Raw genomic sequence first — 23,811 nt, forward strand, 5'->3', positions numbered from 1 at the left:
ACTGGCACCCCTAACCCCTTTGCTGTTCAAGAGCCAACTGTAGAAAACTCTTAAAACTACACCAGAAAACTGTTGGAATAAACAAATATGGTAAACTTGTAGGTATAAAAGCAATAACAAAAATCTACTGCATTTCTTTAAAAAAAAAAAGAGAATCCCCCAGTGGTCCATTGGTTAAGACTCTATGCTTTCATTACTGAGGGTGTGGGTTCAATCTCTGGTTGTGGAATTAAGATCCCACAAGCCACGTGGTGTGGCCAAAAAAAAAAAAAACCAAAAAACTGCTTTCTATACACGAATAACAAACTAACAGAAAGGGAAATTAAGAAAACAATCCCATTAACAAATTAAAAAATACCTAGTAATAAATTTAACTAAGGAGGTGAAAGATCTGAGCATTTTCTTAATTGTGCACTTATGATTTTTCATATAATACCTCAATGAAAGAAACTGAAGAACACACAAATAAATAGAAGGATATTCCACGCTCAAGGACTGAAAGAACTAATATTGTTAAAATGTCCATACTACCCAAAGCAATCTAGAAATTCAGTGCAATGCCTATCAAAATTCTAGTGACACTTTTCATAGAAATAGAGCAAACAACTCTAGAATTTATATGGAACCACAAAGGACCCTGAATAGCCAAAGCAATCTTGAGAAACGACAAACCTGGAGGCATGATACTTACTAACTTCAAACTGTATCACAAAGCTTTAGGCCTAAAAACACACAGAGATCAATGGAACAGAATGGAGAGCTGAGAAATAAACATATGCATATATAGTCAATTAATTTAAACAAATATGAGAATATAAAATAGGGAATGGATAGTGTCTTTACTAAATGGTGCTGGGCCACGAAACCAGCTTTACAACAAATGCTAAAGGAACTTCTCTAGGCAGGAAAACACAAGAGAAGGAAAAGACCTACAAAAACAAACCCAAAACAATTAAGAAAATGGTAATAGGAACATACATAATGATAATTACCTTAAATGTACATGGATTAAATGCTCCAACCAAAAGTCACAGACTGGCTGAATGGATACAAAAACAAGACCCATATATATGCTGTCTACAAGAGACACACTTCAGACCTAGGGACACATACAGACTGAAAGTGAGGGGATGGAAAAAGATATTCCATGCAAATGGAAATCAAAAGAAAGCTGGAGTAGCAATTCTCATATCAGACAAAATAGACTTTAAAATAAGGACTATTACAAGAGACAAAGAAGGATACTACATATGATCAAGGGATCAAACCAAGAAGAAGATATAACAATTGTAAATATTTATGCACCCAACATAGGAGCACCTCAATACATAAGGCAAAATGATAATAGCCATAAAATCGACAGTAACACAATCATAGTAGGGGACTTTAACACACCACTTTCACCAATGGACAAATCATCCACACTGAAACTAAATAAGGAAACACAAGCTTTAAATGATATATTAAACAAGATGGACTTAACACATGGAGGTTAAACAATATGCCACGAAATAACCAAGAGATCACTGAAGAAATCAAAGAGGAAATAAAAAAATACCTAGGAACAAATGACAATGAAAACACGATGACACTACACCGAAAGCAGTTCTAAGAGGGAAGTTTATAGCAATACAATCTTACCTCAAGAAACAAGAAATATCTCAAATAAACAACCTAACCTTACACCTAAAACAACAAGAGAAAGAAGAACAAAAACTCCCAAAGTTAGCAGAAGGAAAGAAATCATAAAGATCAGAACAGAAATAAATGAAAAAGAAATGAAGGAAACAATTGTATAGATCAATAAAACTAAAAGCTGGTTCTTTGAGAAGATAAACAAAATTGATAAACCATTAGCCAGATGCATCAAGAAAAAGAGGGAGAGGACTCAAATCAGTAAAATTAGAAATGAAAAAGGAGAAGTAACAACTGACACTGCAGAAATACAAAGGATCATGAGAGATTACTACAAGCAACTATATGCCAATAAAATGGACAACCTGGAAGAAATGGACAAATTCTTAGAAAAGCACAACCTTCTGAGACTGAACCTGGAAGCAGTAGAAAATATAAACAGACCAATCAGAAGCACTGAAATTGAAACTGTGATTAAAAATCTTCCAACAAACAAAAGCCCAGGACCAGATGGCTTCACAGGCGAATTCTATCAAACATTTAGAGAAGAGCTAACACCTATCCTTCTCAAACTCTTCCAAAATATAGCAGAGGGAGGAACACTCCCAAACTCATTCTACGAGGCCACCAACACCTTAATGCCAAAACCAGACAAAGATGTCACAAAAAAAGAAAACTCCAGGCCAATGTCACTGATGAACATAGATGCAAAAATCCTCAACAAAATACTAGCAAACAGAATCCAGCAGCACATTAAAGGATCATACACCATGACCAAGTGGGGTTTATCCCAGGAATGCAAGGACTCTTCAATATACGCAAAGCAATCAATGTGATACAACATATTAACAAACTGAAGAATAAAAACCATATGATAATCTCAATGGATGCAGAAAATGTTTTTGACAAAATTCAACACCTATTTATGATAAAAACTCTCCAGAAAGTAGGCACAGAGGGAACCTACCTCAACATGATAAAGGCCGTGTATGACAAACCCATAGTCAACATCGTTCTCAATGGTGGAAAACTGAAACCATTTCCTCTAAGAATGGCCATCATCAAAAAATCTACAAACAATAAATGCTGGACAGGGTGTGGAGAAAAGGGAACCAGCAATTCTACTTCTGTTATATATCTGAAGGAAACTAAATCACTATCTCAAAAGAATATCTGCACCCCCATGTTCACTGCAGCATATGTACAATAGCCAAGACATGGAGACAATCTAATTGTAAATGGACAGATATATAGATAAAGAAAATATGGTGTGTGTGTATATATGTAATGTATGTGTATATACAGTATGTGTATACATACAATTATATACACATATGTGTAAGTATATGTACGTAAGTGTATACATACACATATATATACACACGCGTATATATACACATACATACACACAATAGGATATCATTCAGTCATTTAAAAAAGGAAATCCTGGGACTTCCCTGGTGGTCCAGTAGTTAAGACTCCACGCTTCCAATGCAGAGGGCCTGGGTTCGATCCCTGGTTGGGGAACTCCCGCATGCCGCGCGGCACGATAAAAAAAAAAAAAAAAACAGAAAAAAGAAAAAAGAAAGGAAGGAAATCCTGCCATTTGTGACAACATGTATGGATCTTGCGGGCATTATGCTAAGTGAAATAAGTCAGACAGAGCAAGACAAATGCTGTATAATATCATACTTGTGGAATCTAAACAAAACAAAAAAAAACCAGTAACTGAACTCATAGATACAGAAAGATTGATGGTTGCCAGAGGCAGGGGCTGGGGGGTGGGCAAAAATCGTGAAGGTGGTCAAAAGGTACAAGCTTCCAGTTATAAGATAAAATCCTGCAATATGATGTACAGCATGTACAGCATGTATAGTTAACAATCCAGTATTGTATATTTGAAAGTTGTTGAGACAGCAGATACAGAAAGTTCTCATCAAAAGAAAAATATGTAACTATGTGTGGTGATGGATGTTAACTTGTGGTAATAATTTTGCAATATAACATATATCTAATCATTATGTTGTACACCTTTAACTAATTCAGTCTTACATTTTAATTATATCTCAATAAAACAATTGTCTGTTATTATATAGCTTTCAAATAAAATGTGTAATTCATTTTTTAAAAAGTACTAAAAAAGAGAGTTCGACTTGCAGACGAAGGTGGCAGCCACGCACCACATCCACCCCTCCTGTAAGCCCGCAAGCCGGTGCGCCCAGCCCGCCTGCCCTACCCGCCGCCTGTTCATTCGCCTGAGGAAGCCAGCCAAGAGTTCACTGATGCACCCATTCCAGTGGTGTAATGGGTTTTTCTGTGGCCCGGGACTGGTGAGCACCAACAAGTCCTGCTCGATGCCACCCATCAGTTTCCAAGACCTTCCCCTCAACATCTACATGGTCATCTTCGGCACAGACATCTTTGTCTTGATACTCAGCCTCATCTTCTGCTGCTATTTTATCAGCAAACTCTGGAACCAGGCACAGAGCAAACGATATGGATATAAAGTGGTGATGCTTAAAGGTGATGCCAAGAAGTTACAGTTATATGGGCAGACCTGTACAGTCTGTCTGGAAGACTCCAAGGGGAAGGATAAGCAGGGTGTGCTCTCATGCCAACATGCCATTCACCACAAGTGTCTGGTGAAGTGGCTGGAAGTACGCTGTGTCTGCCCCATGTGTAACAAGTCCATTGCTGGTCCCTCAGAGGCCACCCAGAGCATCGGGATCCTATTGGATGAGCTGGTGTGAGTGCTGCCTCCATACCAAGGCCTGGAGAAGACCTCTAGCCTCATGGGTGCCTGGTCCTTCCGCAAAGCTGCAGAGAACAAGACTGGTGGGTGGTGATGGGCGTGCTCACCTGGAGGGGCAGGGGTGCAGGTCTGGTCTTCCAGCATCAGGGTGAGACTAGACTTGCCCACCTCTCTGCTTCCTGAAGCCTTCTTCCCTGCTACTCAGTTTTGATGGACTTGCCCATGAGGAACACTGTATCCTGGTACTGGACTATCTGCCTGCCTTGTCCCTGCTCTGGGAAAAGAAATCCATTCCTATTTGGCCAAGAACTTAGAGCTCACTCCCTTGAGGGTTCTGCTGAGGAGGACAAGCTGCCCTGACCTAGAAGAAGGGATGAGGTGGGCTCTGCCCCACTTGTGACCTCCCCACCCCCTCCCCACTCCTTCCAGAGGAAGGTTAGAAGGGAAGGAAAGTTGGAGGAACCAATTGCCTCCAGTGGAAGCGAGGGAGGCTCTGTAGGAAATCGGGAAGAACAGAGATGAACAGAAGAAAAGTCAATGTTTACATGGGACCTATGGAAACAAAGGCTGGCTGGCCGGCCTGCTGACTACAGGTGGGTAGAGGGCAGCCCCCTCCCCCTCCTAGATCTGAGGTGCTATCCGTTCCCTGTTCTTTGGTTGATCTCAGAGCTTCCTATTCCTTGTTGGGGTTTGAGTATCCACCGGCCCAGAGGAAGGGCTTGGTCTACACTCAAATGGATTCCCAGGGTTTTTTCTAAAGGAGCAAAAAGGGGCCTGGGGATGGGGATGTCTGAATATTAAGGTCACAGTGGACACCCTCTTCCCCTTTGTAAATAGTATTTTTATACTTCATCCTTACCATCTCAGGCTTTATACATGGAATCCCCCAAATGGAAGGGGTAGGGGTTTTCTGTTCCTCCCCCAAGTGGGTGAGGGTGGGAAAAAGGTATGTATTTAAAGAAAATTAAATTTAATAACAAGTTTCTCTAAAAAAAAAAAAAGTACTAAAAGAAATTCATATTAGAAAAACAAGATAATGGGTCCATAATGGAACAAAAAATTCAGTGTTGTGAAACTAATAAGGAAAAAAGAGAAACATAAGTTTCCAAACACTAGAAAGAATTCACCCAATTTCACAGTACACCTACTTACATGGCATAGTAAACTCCTGTGAGAAGTTGCACCATAAATTCGGGATCCAATACTATTCGACCACAGAGTTCTTTCCAGTGTTTTTCATGTTGCCGTGGAAACCCACTCACACAAACCCTAGGAAAATACATTATTTATCACATGTGATTTCCTGATACATTAAATAAAACATTTTTGTTTCCATAAATTCACTTATTCAATGACTCATTTCTCAAATATTTTTTGAGTACTTGCTATGTGTCAGTCACTATCCTGGGCCCAAGCATACAGTTGTAAACAGGCAAAAAGATAAAAATAAAATCTGTGCCCTCATAAAACATACATTCTAGTGTACTATATCAATAAAAGTAATAACTTTTCTCAAATAGGTATCTCTTTCATAATCATCCTTCTCCCTCTTCACAAAAGAAATGCATAACTTTCATACATCCCAAATTGAATCAGGATGGAATTAGTGGAAGATATAGAAATCTCCAAACAAATAACCAAAGTATCATAAACAATTCTGTTTTCCATCTCATTAAGAGATGCTTCCAGAAAAGTTACCCTTAATAATTATCAAAAACTGTTATGTACTTCTATTATTTTAAGAAATTAATTTATTAGAATAATTGTAATGGTGAGTTCAGAAGAAATTTTTTAGTGTTTCGTGCATTATGGTCAGGAAATATTTAAAAAATTTTAATTTACGCATTTTTTTGGTGGCAGAGACGTATAATTAGGAGATCAATAAAAGATCTGTAAGTATAATACGGCACGATATTAGGATAAAATTATGTGGATAAAGTGGAACAGAAATTCAATTTTAAGGAGATAAAGAATGTTAGACTATTAAAAGCTTGTTCATTTATTCCATACATGGGATGAGGGTGGTTATCAATCAGATCACTGTGTATTTACATTATATACATTTAAAATAGTGATCAACAATTATTTATTATGTCAATATTTACCTACTGGAAATCATATAATTTACAACTATTTAAAACAGAATAAAAAATTTAAATGTTAACTTAAAAGTGTACAAAGGCTACACAGTTTTTCGAAATTCCTTAGGGGATATGTGAATAAAATTCTGAGGACTACTAAACTCTATCATCACTTTTGTTATTTTTTTTTTTGCGGTACGCAGGCCTCTCACTGTTGTGGCCGCTCCCGTTGCGGAGCACAGGCTCCAGACGCGCAGGCCCAGTGGCCATGGCTCACGGGCCCAGCCACTCCGCGGCATGTGGGATCTTCCCGGACCAGGGCACGAACCTGTGTCCCCTGCATCGGCAGGCGGACTCTCAACCACTGCGCCACCAGGGAAGCCCCTACTTTTGTTATTAAGAAACTCTATTTCATGCCACAGTAATGTTACCAATTAGAGATATGGCAGATTTGTTTTAATGAGCCCAAAAATAGTCATTTATAAATAAATTTATCTGTAGATAGGCAGCAAGTGCTTAAACAGTATACTCTCTTGATAACAGTATCTAGGTTAGAGACAAGAATTTTTTTTTTTTTTTTGCGGTACGCGGGCCTCTCACTGCTGTGGCCTCTCCCGTTGCGGAGCACAGGCTCCAGACGCACAGGCTCAGCGGCCATGGCTCACGGGCCTAGCTGCTCCGCGGCATGTGGGATCTTCCCAGACCGGGGCACGAACCCGTGTCCCCTGCATCGGCAGGCGGACTCTCAACCACTGCGTCACCAGGGAAGCCCGAGACAAGAATTTTGTTAGTCATTAATCATATTATTATAGGCACGTGAACTTTAAGATCATCTATAAATCAATCTCACAGCTAATTTAGATCCGCCTTCCTCCATTTAGCAAAACTGAGTTTTGGTCTCTTCCCGATAATACAACAGCATGAACTTGTGCAAAGCATTTGCAGTGGGCAGACTCTTTGGAGGGTGGGGTCAGGGGCCCTGATCCCTATGATCCCTCCTTCCTGGTGTTCACACCCTTGTGTCATCCTCTCCTCTTGAGTGTGGGTGGAACCTGTGATTTGCTTGTAACAAGGCAAAGGTGATAGGATTCTCATGCATACATGTACACATTATGTGATTATACTATATAAGAAGAACTGACCACTGGCCTTCAGCAGACAGTCAACAAGAAAATGAAGCCTGTCCTACAACTACAGGAACTGAATTTTGACAAGAGAAGTGTATAATTCCTCAAATGAACCGCAGATAAGACTGCAACTCCAGCCAACATCTTAACTGCAGCTTGTAATACCCTAAGCAGAGGGTCCACCTAAATGATACCTAGACTCCCAACCCCAAGAAACTGAAATAATGAATGCATACTATTTTAAGCTACTAAATTCATGGTGTAATTTGTTATGAGGCAATAGAAAAACTAAAATAGCATTTAACTTTTGTGGGGGCCTAGTTTCCTCAAATAAAAATCAACTGGGCAGGATAAACTGAGTGTTCCTTCTATAATTAAAATTCTGCTCCTCTGTCTCCAAACTCATTTATATTAATTTTTTTTCAACAGTGGAAATTTAAAATTTCAGCTCAGGTTTGTCCAAATTATTAGAAATTCTGATTTAGTAAAGATTAGAATATACAAATACAAATGAGACATACACATAATTAATGTCACTGCTAATCTTATCCAAAGCAGACAGTTATTTGTGAGATATATAAAGGAAAAAGTTCATGTTTCTTACGACTTTCTCTACATAGAGGACTATTTATTCAAATCACTCAAAGTGATTTATAAAAATTGGCATCCGAGCAGTGACTAGGTATATCACTAAACCACCCTAAACCTAAAACATCTTGGCTTAGCTCAATGTTGAGCTAGAAAATGCTTCTTTAGTAACTGAAATATTTTCAAGAAATCATGATGTATGAGGGATGATAGGATTCCTATAGGAATGTAAGTTCCCTGAGTTTTGTTTACTGCTATATCACCAGAAGTTAGAACAGTGCCTACCAGAGAGAATGTGCTCAATAAATATGTGTGAAGGTTAATGATAATTATTCTTCTTACCTGGAGCCCATTCGGCAAAGAGACTGGTAAGATGAAGCAGGCATATACACAATAGCAGAATTATAACATAACATAAGAAAACTCAGGACTTCAAACCTAGAAAAAACAAAAACAAGGAAAAAGGATTACAATTATTTCTACTTAGAGACTGTAGTAAATGATTTCGTCGTTTGATGGTTATAACAACAATGCCTTAATATTGACCTTCATAATTTCTCAATCAGATTACTGTAATATCCTCCTCAATAATTTCCCTATTTCCATTTGCCTTATTAAAGGTCACAGCTCTTGCTGCCATCTATATTTTCTTCCTAAGGAAAACCCCCATCATGCTTGAACAGATGACTCCTCTATGCTACATGAATCCACTATTCCTATTGACTGCATGATAAAGCCCAAACTCATCATGGCATACAAAGTCCTTTAAAATCCACCCTCAACCTACCTCTCCAGCCCTACTTCCCTCTACTGTCTACCACATACACCACACTACATCAGTCTTATACCATTCCATGAATATGCCATAACCTTTCATAATTCCTTGCTTTTATGGATGCTACCCTTTCTTATTAGAACACACTTTTCACTTGGGAAACTCCTGCTAAGGTTTCAAATCCTGGCTCAAACTTTAATCTCAGACATAAAGCCATTCTTAATTCTTCTAACTAAAACAAACAAACACTGTTCCCTTTATCTGTGTAGCTCTAATACAGCATTTATCCCACTAAATCAACTCTGTCTTTACCTCTGTTTTATCTATTTAGTAATAAGCAACTTTAGGACACAGACTCTGATTTATTCATCTCTAACTCTAGTGTCCAGCATAGTGTTTAATACATTATTACTGCTCAATTAATTTTTATTGAATGAATAAATGAATGCTTTCCTAATCTTTATGATCACTAAGAAAGTGGCTCCTAAGCCTGGATGCACATTATAGTTATTTAAGGACATTTTGGAATAATATATTCCTGTGTCTCAACCCAGACTGACCCAATTAGAATCTCTGAGGGCAGGACCCAGGAATGTTGTTTGTCTAAAAAGCTTCCCATAGGTGGTGAAGAGTATATGGAAACTCACTGTACTATTTCTGAAACAAAAAAGCCAGAAATTATTTCAAAATGAAAAGGTAAAAAGTGAGTTGAAAGTCTGACGTGGAAGCAAGCACATCTTCAGATCCTTTCTCCTTCTCTATGCTGCTAGGTTTATTGAAGATTTATTTTCTGAAATTGAAGATTTATTTTCTGAAAGGATAAAAGAGAAATTTCTACCTGGGAACCACCAGGCACAATTATGATTTGGGGTCAGGGCGGGGGGTGGGGGAGGAAGGGAAGACACTGAAAATAGAAAACTTAAGTGAAATAGGTCTTATTGGATATTGAGACCTCAAGTCCTCCTTCCCTATGTGGTCACAGAATGCTAGCAGCAAGCCCTCTGGTTAAGAGACTAGAAGAGTTTTCTTTGGGGAATTTGACCACCCTAAGAGGAAAGACTTAACGATATGGACTTGGGAAGTTCCCCAGCTGGATGGCCCAGTGAGAAGTTGTGAAGTTCACCGTCAATTAGCCCTACCAACATGGTCATAGCTTCTCATTTTTTTTATTCCCCTACTTTTAAACATAAGCAGGAAAAAAGGATTACCAGACACCTGAGGAACTTCACTAACATGAAAATGAGATCAAAATAAAGAAATGGGGGGTGGCGGGGGCACAATTTGGAGGACACAGAGAACACAGAAGAGGAAAAAATAAAGCTAATTAGCATTAATATTCTAAAAGATGAGATGTTGTTTCAAAAAATTAAAAAAAAAAACACCAAAAAGGGTCTATTTTAAAAGACCATTCAGAAAACAAGAACACCTTTTAGATATACAAAATATGATGACAGAAATTAAAAACTCAAGAAAAGGATTGGTGGATGAAGTTGAGGAAATACCACAGAAAGTGAAGCAAAAGGAAAAAGATATGGTGAATGGAAGAGGAAAGAGGACCACAACAGGAGTTCCCACATTCAAATAATAAAAGCTCCAGAAGAAAGATAATAAAAGATGAGATAGATAAAAGACAAATAGTAAAAGACCAGATAAAATGGGGAGCCTAAACTAATTCACAAAAATAATTCAAGAAAATTCCCAGTCTGAAGGACATGAGTTTCTAAATAGAAAAGGTCCACATAGTGCTCAGCACAAGGAGGAAATAAACCCACACCAAGAAATACCACCATGGAATTTCAGAATACTAAGAACAAAGAATGAGGATACAGGGTGCAGGAAACAGTGGATCCATCCACAGAGGAAAAAGACAAAGAGAATTCCCAGGATAAGAGTGAGGGGAGATCCCAATATAATGTGTACACCAGGCAAAGAGGGCAACACAGTCCAGATTGGAGTAAGTCAAAAGGTTCTGAGATAAAACTGAGAAAATAACTGGTGTAAATGAAGTCTTGGAAGGCTATGTAGAAAACTGATAGAAAATTTGCAGGGTTGAATTACAAAGCACATAGTAAACAAAGAAAACAAAAGGCCAACGATGAACTTCAAGGAAAACAAAAAGATATGCAGGAAAGGAAAAGTAATAAACTAATCACAAAGCTCAGCCTGAATAGCTCTGATGAACAATGATCATTCATAATGATGAGAAATCTAAATAATGAGTTCCCCATAATTACAACATAAGATAGGACAATGAGAGCGGTAACAACCTAAATTTTTATCTTTCCTAGAGATAAGTTATTAGATAATGCCCCAAAGTGAAACATTAAAAAGCAGTAAATTACTCAAAGAAGTGGAGGTAAATATTAAAAGCAAGATTTCTCAACCTCAGCACTATCGGCATTTGGGGCTAGACAAGTGTTTGCTGTGGGGGGCTGGCCCAGGCATGGCAGGATGCTGAGCAGCATTCCTGACCTTTACACTTGAGATGCCTGTAGCAGTCCTCCCTCCCACTCAGTTGTGACAACCAAACAAGTCTCCAGACATTGCCAAATGTTCCCTGGGGGGCAGAAGTGCCCTGGCTGAAAACCACTGGTTAAAAGTTGTTACATCTGGGAAGGGAGAAGTGGAATGGAGAGGGGGCTGGAGATTGCAGTTCTTCTTAATAAGCTCTGTAGCATTAATGCATATTTAACTGAAAAAAAAAGGGTGTGTGTGTATGCGTATTACTGATACAGTCGGCTATACAAAAAAGTAAAATATACAGCAAAGACAAAACAATAGCACAATAATGAGATACCAATTGTCATACCCACTAGGATGGATATAATCAAAAAGATGGAAAATAAGTATTGGTGAGGATGCTGAGAAACTGGAACTATCATACACTGCTGGTGGGAATGCAAAATGGTATACCACTCTGGAAAACAATATGACAGTTCCTCAGAAAGTTAAGTATTAAGTTAAATACCATATAGGGACTTCCCTGGTGGTCCAGTGGTTAAGACACCGCACTTCCACTGAAGGGGGCACGGGTTCGATCCCTGGTCAGGGAAGTTCCTCATGCCATGTGGTGGAGCCAAAAAGTAAAAATAAAATAAAGTAAAATAAAATGAAATAAATACCATATAACCCAGCAATTCTACTAGGTATATGTTCAAAAGAACTGAAAATGTTTACACAAAAACTTATAAACAAACAAATGTTGACAGCAGTATTATTCATAAATATTCCAAAACTGGAAATAACCCAAATATCCATCAATTGATGGATGGATGGATAAACAAAATGTATATTGTGATAATGGAACATTATTCAGTCATACAAAGGAACTACACACTACCACATAAACGAAACTTGAAAACATGTTAAGAAACCAGACACCACAAAAGGCCACATACTGTATAGTTCCACTTATATGAAATGTCTAAAATATACAAAACCATAGAGATAGAAAGTGAGATACATGGTAGCCAGGGGCTGGGGAGAAAGGAAAGGGGAGTTCTTTTTAGTGTGATGAAAACATCCTGGAATTAGCTAGTGGTAGTGGATGCACAAGCTTGTGAATACACTAAATATCACTGAATTGTATACTGTAAAGGAGTGAATTTTATGGTATGTGAATTATATCTTAATTTAAAATAAATTTAAAAGTCAGTAATTAACTTAAAATGTACAAGTGTAAAACACAGTGCAGTTTCCTCAATATTTAAAAAACTCTTGGGGAATTCCCTGGCGGTCCAGTGGTTAAGATTCCGTGCTTCCACTACAGAGGGCATGGGTTCAATCCCTGGCTGGGGAACTAAGATCCCGCAAGCCTCTCGGTGCAAACAAACAAACAAAATAAATAAATAAACAAATAAAATCCTTGCCAATCACTAGAAAAAAAAATACACAGTTCAATAAGAAATATGAAAAAAAAAGAAATATGGACATAGGACATGAATATGCAGTTCACAGGTCAAGAAAAATACTTAATGAATTAACATATTAAAAGCATTCAAGCCTAGTCATAATTAAAGGAATGCTAAGTAAAATAATGTGACATCCATTTTTAATGTTCAGATTGGCCAAGATTAAAAAATTTGAAAATATCCAGTACTGGGGGTTAGTATGAGGAAAGAGGCACTCTCAAACTACTTGTAGGAGATTCAATTAGTCCATTGGTTTTGGGGAGGGTAATTTGGCAATACTAACTCAAACTGAAAAAGCAGACATTCTTTAGCACAGCAATTTCACTGTTAGGAATTTATTTTACAGATATTTTGGTGCTCCCATGCAAATATTTATACAAAAAATATTGTGTTCCTTATAAGATTGTTTAAAAAAACTGGAAAAAATCTAAATTTTAGTCAGAATGAGAGTGGTTAAAAACTGATAGTATGGGCACTTCCCTGGTGGCCCAGTGGTTAAGACTCCACGCTTCCACTGCAGGGGGTGCGGGCTCAATCCCTGGTGGGGGAAACTAAAATCTCGCATGCCACGTGGCATGGCCAAAAAAAAAAAAAAAAAAGCAAGTTGTACAATATGTACAAATGAATCCAGTGTGTATGGGTCTGCAAGTGTTTAAGGCTGAATATATGCTTTTGCATGCATGAAAATTTTCTGGAAGGACACATAAAAAACTGCTAATAATTTAACTACTGAGAGTAGAAATGGGTGGTTAGAGGGAAGAGGACATATACTTTTCTCTTTGTACTCTTGCCTATTTTTACTTTATACTCTGTTCTATTTTAAATGTACCACAAGTATATATTGTTATACTTTAAAAAATTAAAATGAGAAAACAAAAAGGAATCAGGTAACCAGATGATTTTTATGCAAACTAGTCTGCAAACAGTACTTATGAACCACTATTCTAATATACATTTTCTATTATTAAATGATTTGAGTACCCCAACATAACTGTATAGAAAAAAATTAGGTTGTTACTTTAAGTTGGGATAAGGCCTTCTCCAGGTGTTATACAGCACCCTGCTGGCTAATAAAGAACAATCACTAAAGCTGAATTCCAATATGTTAGGAAACAAGGGAAGCCACTGTGTTTTCTATCATATGTGTAATATTGGAAAGACCCTTAAGAAGAACTGGAATTCCAGACTGAAGCACTTGATCAAAGGTCAATAATTTAGAAATCTGCTTGATCCTATAGTCCTTCCATAACTCTAATATTATAACCAATAAGATGAGTACTATTTTACTATGAGCATAAAATATTATATAACAAATAATAGTATCGGGACTTCCTCGGTGGTACAGTGGCTAAGACTCTGCACTCCCAATGCAGGGGGCCTGGGTTTGATCACTAGTCAGGAAACTAATCCCACATGCCACAACTAAGAGTTCACATGCCGCAACTAAAGATCCCCGCATGCCACGACGAAGATCCCAAAGATCCCGCAGGCCACAACTAAGACTCAGTACAGCCAAATAAATAAATAAACAAACATTTTGTAAAAAAGAATAATAATAACAGTATCACTAACATATATTATGTTCCAGGCACCATGCTAAGCATGTTTTAAGCATCATCTCATTTACTGCTCACAATAACCATGCAGGGCAATGTATGGTAAAAAATTTGGCCTTGCCCGAAGAAAGTTTTAGCCTTTGCCCTCAGCTTCTGGGAAGTAACCTATGTCATACCTGATAAGTTGTTTAGAGTGGAGGCTGGTGACACAGGCTCTCTTTGTTGGTAATGGCTAGATTGAAAGGCTATAAGACTGCGATGATTGATAGGATTAAGGTGAAAGTTTGGGTGAACTTTATGTGAAGTGACTGTGTCTCATTTACCTGAATGCATTATGGGAACAGATACTGTGTCTGAAGGACACTTCCTCTATCTAGCATTGTAAAACAGAAGCCATGTAAATCCATCCATCCTTCCTCTAATATTAATAGAACATGCTAAACAGGGATCAATAAGATTGTCCAAGCCTACAAGGTCATTAATTTGCTGAACAACAGCCCTGTGTGGAATACAGACCTGAGCTTATGGCAGAAGCCAGTAAGTGCCACCTAGCAACAACTTCTGGGATTTGGAACCAGAAAATTTCCATTTGAGAGACAACCTGCTTACCAATGGGTATGAAGTGAGACTGCCCCCATGACTGAAACATAAAATAATCCTGAAATGTGAAATACCCATAATATCTTGGGTAATGTCAGAAAAACACCAGAAAAGTTCCATAATAAGTGCCAGAAGAGTTCCATTATAAGTGCCAGAAGAGTTCCATAATAAGGTGCAAATGGTTTGTGCAGAAACATGCTACCAAGGGAATGGAAAGAAGTACTTATAGTACTCATAAGCAGGGAGGCAGGAAACCTCTTTTTCCCTAGGGCCAACTTTGGCACCACCTGACAATCTGCCAGATTCTATCTATCACCTAGATGGGCCCCCGTGAACAACTCTCTATTGATCAACAAAGAGCTGCTACGTTTATGGATGAGTATTTCACTGCTATGATGTATTTCACTAGTATGACATATTTAACTTTTGTCTTTTATCATACCAAACCTGAACCAAAGTAATTGTAGATAACTATTAAGCATAAATTAACAATTTTTACTGTCTACAGTTTTTGGGTTTTTTTTTGTGGTACGCGGGCCCCTCACTGTTGTGGCCTCTCCTGTTGCAGAGCACAGGCTCCGGATGCGCAGGCTCAGCGGCCATGGCTCACGGGCCTAGACGCTCTGCGGCATGTGGGATCTTCCCGGACCGGGGCACGAATCCGCGTCCCCTGCATCGGCAGGCGGACTCTCAACCACTGCGCCACCAGGGAAGCCCTACTGTCTACAGTTTTGACCATTACCGGTTTTGTGCAGTGAATGTTTCCCTCTGTGGATGAAGATCACTGTAAACAACCCTGATGAGATCATGCTGACACAATGCCCCTTCTGTCAAAGCCATGGATCCAATTGTTGAGGGCTACAAAAACAAGGTAAAGTATGAGACTGTGTCTCTAAAATGAAGTAAAAATCTATATCATGTGAGGATATTTAATCCTGTCTCAACAAAAGACAGTTTCAGACCATTTCTTCCGTTTCAAAACCTCTTCCATTTTTCTGTTATATACATTCTACAGCTCCTTTTAAGAAGTATTTATACAATATATAAAACTAAAAATACAGTGCTTTGTTTTTTGAAATATTATGGAATGAATCTACATTTAGGACAGAATAAGAAAAGTCATTGAAAAGAATAAAGGCTACAAATAAATCAACTTTAATTTGTTTGTTTCCAGAACTCAGAGCACTCTTGGGGACTATGCATTCAAACCTGGAGGTCTTTCTAACTTCAGGAAGGTTGGTGCTCTCATTAATCTCATTCCACACTGAAGAAAGCAAGGTGCAGAGAGTTATAATTATGGAACACAAACAAGAATACTATGATCAAATGTCTCTTTAATAGTGACATAATTGATTTCATGTTTCTAAAGTTAGAAGAACCATCCATTTGTAAACTTTTCACTACCCTCCATTTTATTTTGTAACTTGATACATGGAACACAGTTAAAATCTATTACTCAGAAATGTTCTATGCTAAAATCAGCCCTGGTTAAATAGGAGGCATTCTATTTTCAACACAAAACAAAGCCCCAGGAGAATTAATTAAGAAAATAAATAGTTGCATAGAGCTATGAGGCAACTGGATACTGTTTGTTGGTAAGAAAATAGATTTCAATTTTTACACTACTGGTAAAGTTTCTTTAAGCGCTTTCCTCAAGTTTATGCACTGAAGGCCACTACAGACAAGAAGCTTGCTTCAAAGCCTATGTCCTTAAAGAGAGCAGGCAGAAGGAGTTCAGCCCAACAGGAGTCATCTACCTATATAATTATCAGTGTTCTCACAATCTTCAACCAAATAAATATAAGTAAAAATCAGAAGTGTAATTATTTTCCTAAAAAATAATGAAAATAAATCAATCTAACATAGATGATTTCTAATTAATATGGAAGACAAAAAAAATTAAAAGAAGATTTTTGAAAATATTTTTGAAAAAAAAAGGCCAAAAACGATACTGGTAGAAGAATGAAAAAGAAAGAAACCAGAACTAGAGGAAAATTTTCCATGAATTACATTCTCTCTCCCTTGACAACAGCTCAGCTTTATATCACTAATAACAAACATCTCCATTAAGAAACAAATCAGTAAAGATGTGTTAGGAATATTTATCTCTAGTAAGAAATTGACTTTTACTCAACATAATTTTTAAAAATTCTACCTTTCCAGTCTTACTTACCTCATGGTATATTGAAGGCTTGGATAAGGAAGGGATAGTAAAAGACAGAACTTTATTGTTCCCATCTTTATCAGCAATTTCCTATAGTTAAAATAAAAAAGCAGAGATAATGAAATAATCACAGGACTATATTAAAAGAAATAATAATTACTTTCTTAACAAATATATCACTGGCAATTGAGGAGAATGTTTAGAAATAGTAATATATAAAAATATTATTACCCTAGTGTATCTTTTCTAACCTATTAGCAGATTTTGTACACTTTGGTAGTTGAGTTATCCTTTGAGAGACACTGAAAGATATAATACTACAATCAATCAAATACACCATGACAACAAAGACATGAAGTAGGTGCACAAATTTCATGATAAATTTACATACAGGCTAGGGAGATTACAAGTGATCAGATCTTTTAGTTGAAACATGACTGAATTTAAAAGATTAAAATCACTGCTCGCTTCGGCAGCACATATACTAAAATTGTAATGATACAGAGAAGATTAGCATGGCCCCTGCACACGGATGACACGCAAATTCGTGAAGTGTTCCATATTTTTGGAATGGGAGAAAATATTTGCAAGTGATGCGACAGACAAGGGCTTAATCTCCAAAATATACAAACAGCTCATATAACTCAACAACAACAAAAACAACCCAATCGAAAAACGTGTAGAAGACCTTAATAGACATTTCTCCAAAGAAGACATACAGATGGCCAGTAGGCACATGAAAAGATGTTCAACATCATTAATTATTAGAGAAATTCAAATCAAAACTACGAGATACCACCTCACACTGGTCGGAATGGCCATCATTAAAAAGTCTATAAATAACAAATGCTGGAGAGGGTGTGGAGAAAAGGGAACCCTCCTACACTGTTGGTAGGAAGGTAAGTTGGTATAGCCATCATGGTAAACAGTATGGAGGTTCCTCAGAAAGCTAAAGGTAGAATCACCACATAAAAAACTAAAATGAAAGGTTTTAGCCAAGAAATCCACACTTATTAAAATATGAAACACAGGGCTTCCCTGGTGGCACAGCGGTTAAGAATCTGCCTGCCAATGCAGGGGACACAGGTTCGAGCCCTGGTCATGCCACGGAGCAATTAAGCCCGTGAGCCACAACTACTGAAGCCTGTGCACCTAGAGCCCATGCTCCGCAACAGGAGAAGCCGCCGAAATGTGAAGCCCGCACACCTCAATGAAGAGTAGCCCCCGCTCACCGCAACTAGAGAAAGCCTGCGTGCAGCAAAACTAAATAAATTCATAGAAAAAAAAAAAAGGAAAAACACTGTTGTAACACAGGATGAATCTTAACTAAAAGAAAATCTTACAATTATTCAGCAATAAATTAATGACCTGAAATAAGCTACGTATTAACATAATTAATAGTAGTCCAAGTGATTAATCATAAGTTCATACTTAAGTGGTTTTTACTGATTACAAAAACATTCCTGTGATTTTTAAAAGCACTTTATCTTTCACTGAAAAGGTTAACAGCATCTATTTCTACAGTCTCTGGCACCGCCAATCTTCTACAGGTATCAATACAAATCTGCCTACAGACTTCCCTGGTGGTGCAGTGGTTGGGAATCCACCTGCCAATGCAGGGGACACGAGTTCAAGCCCAGGTCTGGGAAGATCCCACATGCCGCGGAGCAACTAAGCCGGTGCGCCATAACTACTGAGCCTGCGCTCTAGAGCCCGTGAGCCACAAATACTGAGCCCACGCGCCACAAATACTGAAGCCCACATGCCTAGAGCCCGTGCTCCACAGCAAGAGAAGCCACCGTAATGAGAAGTCTGCGCACAACCAACGAAGAGTAGCCCCCTCTTGCCGCAACTAGAGAAAGCCTGCAGGCAGCAAGGAAAACCCAGTGCAGCACTCCCCACCAAAAGAATAGATATGAGATCCTATTAAAAAAAAAAAAAAGATCTAATAATGTTTTAAAAAAAAAAAACTGCCTACAGATGCCAGCAATTAGAGAGGTGAAATGCTCCTCCTGCATTACTCCTTTTCTCTACTGTCTTTAGCCTGTTTCTTTTAAAACTCATATTAGTATACATAACTGGCATAAAATACAGACAGAGAAGACTGCCCTAGAAGGAAGGTAGTCAGAGAGAGACTGAGTAGTTGCACAGCATAAGAGGAAGAAACAACAGGAAAAAAACCCAACTATCATCACCAGCACACAAACTCAAAAGAACTTCCCTATAGGGCTAGTTTTGGGGTTTAATATGTCACAGGAGAGTACCAATTACATGTGAACAATGGCCATACCTCTAATTTTGGCAGGAAAATGGTTTAAAAATCCCTAGAAAGATCATTTAACTACTCTGTAGGCAAAATAGTTACCACCACATCTGGGCCACTGTGCCTCAGAGAACATCTATGCTAAGATGAATGGGCCTGATTTAAGTTAGGCAATAAAATTTTAATTTTTATTCCTAAATTTCAAATTAAGCCAAATACTTTTTATTTATATCTGTGTATATATCTGTGGAGAAGGGTGTTATAAAATTTTTTTAAGTTGAGGTCAATATAAAGCTCTCTCTTGGGCTACTGAAGCAAGGGAGAAATGCTGGAGTGAGAAAAGAAGAAAAAGAGAGAAATTAATATATAAAAGAAATCCAGTGTGGTAAGAAAAATCGAGACACAGAGAAGAGAGAACACAGGTATCAAGGGAATTAAAAGAAGACAGAAACCTGATGTTACATTTCTCATATATAATTGAGCATCTTTAAAACAGTACACTATTTTTTTTTTTTTTTTTTTTTTGGAGCGGCACGTGGGATCCTCTTGGACCAGGGCACGAACCTGTGTCCCCTGCATCGGCAGGCGGATTCTCAACCACTGCGCCACCAGGGAAGCCCAAAACAGTACACTATTTTTGAGATACCAAAAGATAGTTAAACCATAGCACCAACAAGTACTGTCAAGAACTTGTCAGGCATCCCACTATACAAAATTTTTTGCTTCATTTGTCCCACTACTGAATTTTATTACATTAAACAAAACAAATGATAGCTTAATGTCAAACATAATCTAAAACACTAAACTCAATTTTTAAATCAACATTTACTAAGTGCTTTGCTAAGCACTAGAAACACAGTGATATGTGAAACAAATTTCCTACTTTAACAGAAAAAATCAGGCAAGGTAGCAAAATAAAGAATTTTATACCTACACCAGCTTTTCATTAAAAAAACCCATCTTTAATTATGGTATAACTATTACTACTACTATTTATAATAATAGTGGTAAACATTCGATAAACACCTCAGGAAACATGTTGGGTTCTTCTAATTGCTTTCAATCCTACTAACAATGTTTTATTTCTGTTTTACAGGACGAGGCAACTGAAGTCAAGATACTAAGTAACTTGCTTAAATTTAAAACAGCCAGTAAGTGACAGTACCTGATTTTAGACAAAATACAAGTGATTCCACAGGCCAGGCTCCGTCCTTCAGATTCTAGTGATGGAAATGTTTTTTTAATGATTTTTTAAGGGATAATACTTAGAGGAATGAGCACTGGTGCAGAAGAATATTTATTTTTTGTGAGATTCAATGTTTTGTGAGGTACTTTGGTTGAGGTACCTCTCAACTACAAACTTAACTTTAATATGTGGAGCGTCTGTTTACAGTGAATACACAGAATATAAGAATTCAAAGGGCAGGAATTTCAATACCAATGTTCTAAACTGGGCACCAGGAGAAAAAAAAACAACAGAATAATAACGTTTAAGGTATTTAAGAATTCCTTAGAAGAAAAAAGTTTCATAAATAATGTATCAAATACATAATGTTTTATCAAATGATTAAAAATAAATTTAAAAAAAGGCATTCAGGGCTTCCCTGGTGGCGCAGTGGTTGGGAGTCCGCCTGCCGATGCAGGGGACCCGGGTTCGTGCCCCGGTCTGGGAAGATCCCACATGCCCGGAGCGGCTGGGCCTGTGAGCCATGGCCGCCGGGTCTGCGTGACATAAATATCAGTCAAATAAAATAATTAGAAAAATAAGCCATAAAATATTAATAATGCTATCAATTATAAGTTTCACCTACTTTATAAAATGCACTACCATCAATTACTTATTAATTACTGTACTCAATTACCGTACTCAATTTAGTTAATTCAAATAAGTTATTCAAGAGACATTTAAATTTATTTTCCTCTAAATAGTCTTCAAGTATTATTTCAGAGGACTTTAAAAAATACTTAAAATTTCCCAAACTATCATTTTCCACTTACCAAATTGTAAATTCCTAAAAGTAGTGCTTCAATGCAACCATTACTCTGTCTGTCTCGGCTAACTGTAAGCCGTAAATAAACCCACATCAATTCTGGCAAGAACTGCAGTGTGAACCTCTTAAGTCGAACTTCAGAGCTACGGTAGAGCTCAAACAGCTGGTGGCAGACAGGCTCCAGGAGCTAAGAAGAAAATAAAGTGCATCAGTTATTTCCATTCTTTTGGCTGTAACTGTAATGTTTTTTTTAGGCACATATACTTGTATAATATTTTTAAAATAAATTCTCAACATTAATTTTTGCTTATTCTGAATCAATGCAACCAAAACCTCAATCTCTATTTATACTCAGAGACTACACATTAAACTGACCAATCCAGTAACTGCAAGAAGTACTTTGTGCCCAGATAATAACAACATATCTTTCAATACACTGTACTATTAAACTTATTAATTAGTTCTTTAACCAATGTACAACTTTATATTTAGTGAGTTTCCTTTTCTGTTATTACCAAACCTTACTATCCTCCATTTTTAAAAGTTTCTATTGGAAGAAAATAATTTCAAATAATCTTGTTGGAAATAAACTTTAAATCTCAACTTAAGACTATGATTTATACAAATTATATACCACTCAGTAGATAAAGGGACTTGGCAATACATAATATTTGGACATCCAAAATGTTAGTTAATATTTTAAATACATACAAGTAAAACAGATTACTTCTATGTTTTAAGACTGACAAATTCTACTAATTATATTTATTGGAAAGATTTTGAAAAGGAGGAAGTATAAGTATACAGAAATAGCTTTTCCAATGTTTAACTGGATAATTTTTCATATGATATCATACGATATGACTTATAAGGAACTTCATAATCTTAAAAACTGAAGAAAATGAGCAGTTTAAACAAACCTCCCCTTTTCCCCTAAACTTGTACTGCTAATTTAGACTGGTTTTGTTAGAATAACTGCAGACTTCACAAAACTGGCTATGATTTTAAAATGCATATAAAACACTGAGAGGAAACTATAAAAAAATTTAACACTAGCTTTTGTTTTGTTTTGTTTTTAAAAAATTTTTATTGGAGTATAGTTGATTTACAATGTTGTGTTAGTTTCAGGTGTACAACACAGTGAATCAGTTATATATATACATATATCCACTCTTTTTAGATTCTTTTCCATGTAGGTCATTACAGAGTATTGAGTAGAGTTCCCTGTGCTATTCAGTAGGTCTTTTATTAGTTATCTACTTTACATATAATAGTGTAACACTAGCTTTTAAAAAAAAAGAACGATTCAGTAATTTATATGCTTACTTCTATTCTGAATGATTATAATAATATATATATACACTTGTATATCTGCTTGAATGTAGTTATATATGTCTGTAATAATCTAGCACTCTAGAATAAAGTCATTACTTTCAAAATTTTAAATTAAAAGTCAACAAATCCTATGTTGATTGTACAGTTAATACACTTAGATGACTTAAGCTTAGCTCTTAACAAACAACTTTAAAGCTAAAAAAATTTACACGCCTAGTCTAGTAACTACTAAGCTCTTTATATGAAATCACTCTCATAGGATTTAAAATATTAAAAAACATTCCAACTCTCCCCTTACACGGAAGTCTAGACCAGTCAGACAATTTGCCCAAGGTTACAGAAATTAGTAGCAGAGAAAGACACCAGAATTCAGATCTTCTGACACCAAGTTGATGTTCTCACTATACCGCATTTCTTATACCAGGATGGAAGTGGAGGAGGAGGTGAGCGTTGTTTAATTACAAATAGTGTAGTCCATGTAGTGCCAATAACGAAGTAATAAACTTTTGAAAATGGTCAACTGCTGGCAACTTTGTGAAGTACTGACAACAATATTCAGCTCCTTAGGACAATTAAACATTGTTGCTCTCATAAATTTATGTATTAAAAATATATGTCCATGTTTCAAATCTACTTTCCTCTTTAGTAAAAGACTCTAAAATTGCCTTCTCTAAATTTCACTGGCCATGGTACAATTACAATTTGTCTATGTCATAAAGACCTTATTTTCCTTCCTCAACAGCAAGTACATTGGCATATAGAGACTATACTTTAATAAGCATTGCAAAGATATACAGAGTTACCAAAATTATTACTCTGCTTTTTTTTAAAAGGAGGGAGGAGTGGCTGGCAATCCAGTAAATTTTCATCAACTCCACTGCAAAATAACACTGTTAAAAACCTGCCAATGTGCTCTGTTAAACTTTAATTCTAAGCATATGTTATCATGCCATCATGTTCTCAATTTTTCAGTGTCAGAAATGACCTCCCCTAAATGGTGCTATCACCCACAGCAAAAGGTGTTAAAAATCAT

The 23,811-nt window shown here is 37.0% G+C and overlaps 1 protein-coding gene, 1 non-coding gene and 1 pseudogene across 6 annotated transcripts in view; 2 read left to right on the plus strand and 1 right to left on the minus strand.

Annotated features, from left to right (window-relative positions):
* HYCC2 (hyccin PI4KA lipid kinase complex subunit 2) overlaps positions 1–23,811 on the minus strand; it is a 71,395-nt gene that overhangs the window by 17,168 nt on the left and 30,416 nt on the right. For all 5 annotated transcript variants that reach the window (XM_024757306.1, XM_024757309.1, XM_024757305.1 and 2 more), the window contains 5 exons: positions 21,451–21,630; positions 17,199–17,279; positions 15,768–15,883; positions 8,526–8,621; positions 5,540–5,656 (listed from right to left, as the gene is read on the minus strand). In XM_024757306.1, the coding sequence (XP_024613074.1) occupies positions 5,540–5,656; positions 8,526–8,621; positions 15,768–15,883; positions 17,199–17,279; positions 21,451–21,630 (590 nt within the window). The remainder of the gene's footprint in view (positions 1–5,539; positions 5,657–8,525; positions 8,622–15,767; positions 15,884–17,198; positions 17,280–21,450; positions 21,631–23,811) is intronic.
* On the plus strand, positions 3,458–5,518 carry LOC112407865 (RING finger protein 122 pseudogene; annotated as a pseudogene).
* LOC112407923 (U6 spliceosomal RNA) lies at positions 17,650–17,756 on the plus strand. The gene has a single exon (XR_003004854.1). It is a non-coding gene; the product is annotated as a U6 spliceosomal RNA (small nuclear RNA).

The sequence above is a fragment of the Neophocaena asiaeorientalis genome, unplaced genomic scaffold (genome assembly GCF_003031525.2).
Source record: "Neophocaena asiaeorientalis asiaeorientalis breed wild unplaced genomic scaffold, Neophocaena_asiaeorientalis_V1.1 scaffold246, whole genome shotgun sequence".
In the NCBI taxonomy this organism is placed as follows: domain Eukaryota; kingdom Metazoa; phylum Chordata; class Mammalia; order Artiodactyla; family Phocoenidae; genus Neophocaena; species Neophocaena asiaeorientalis.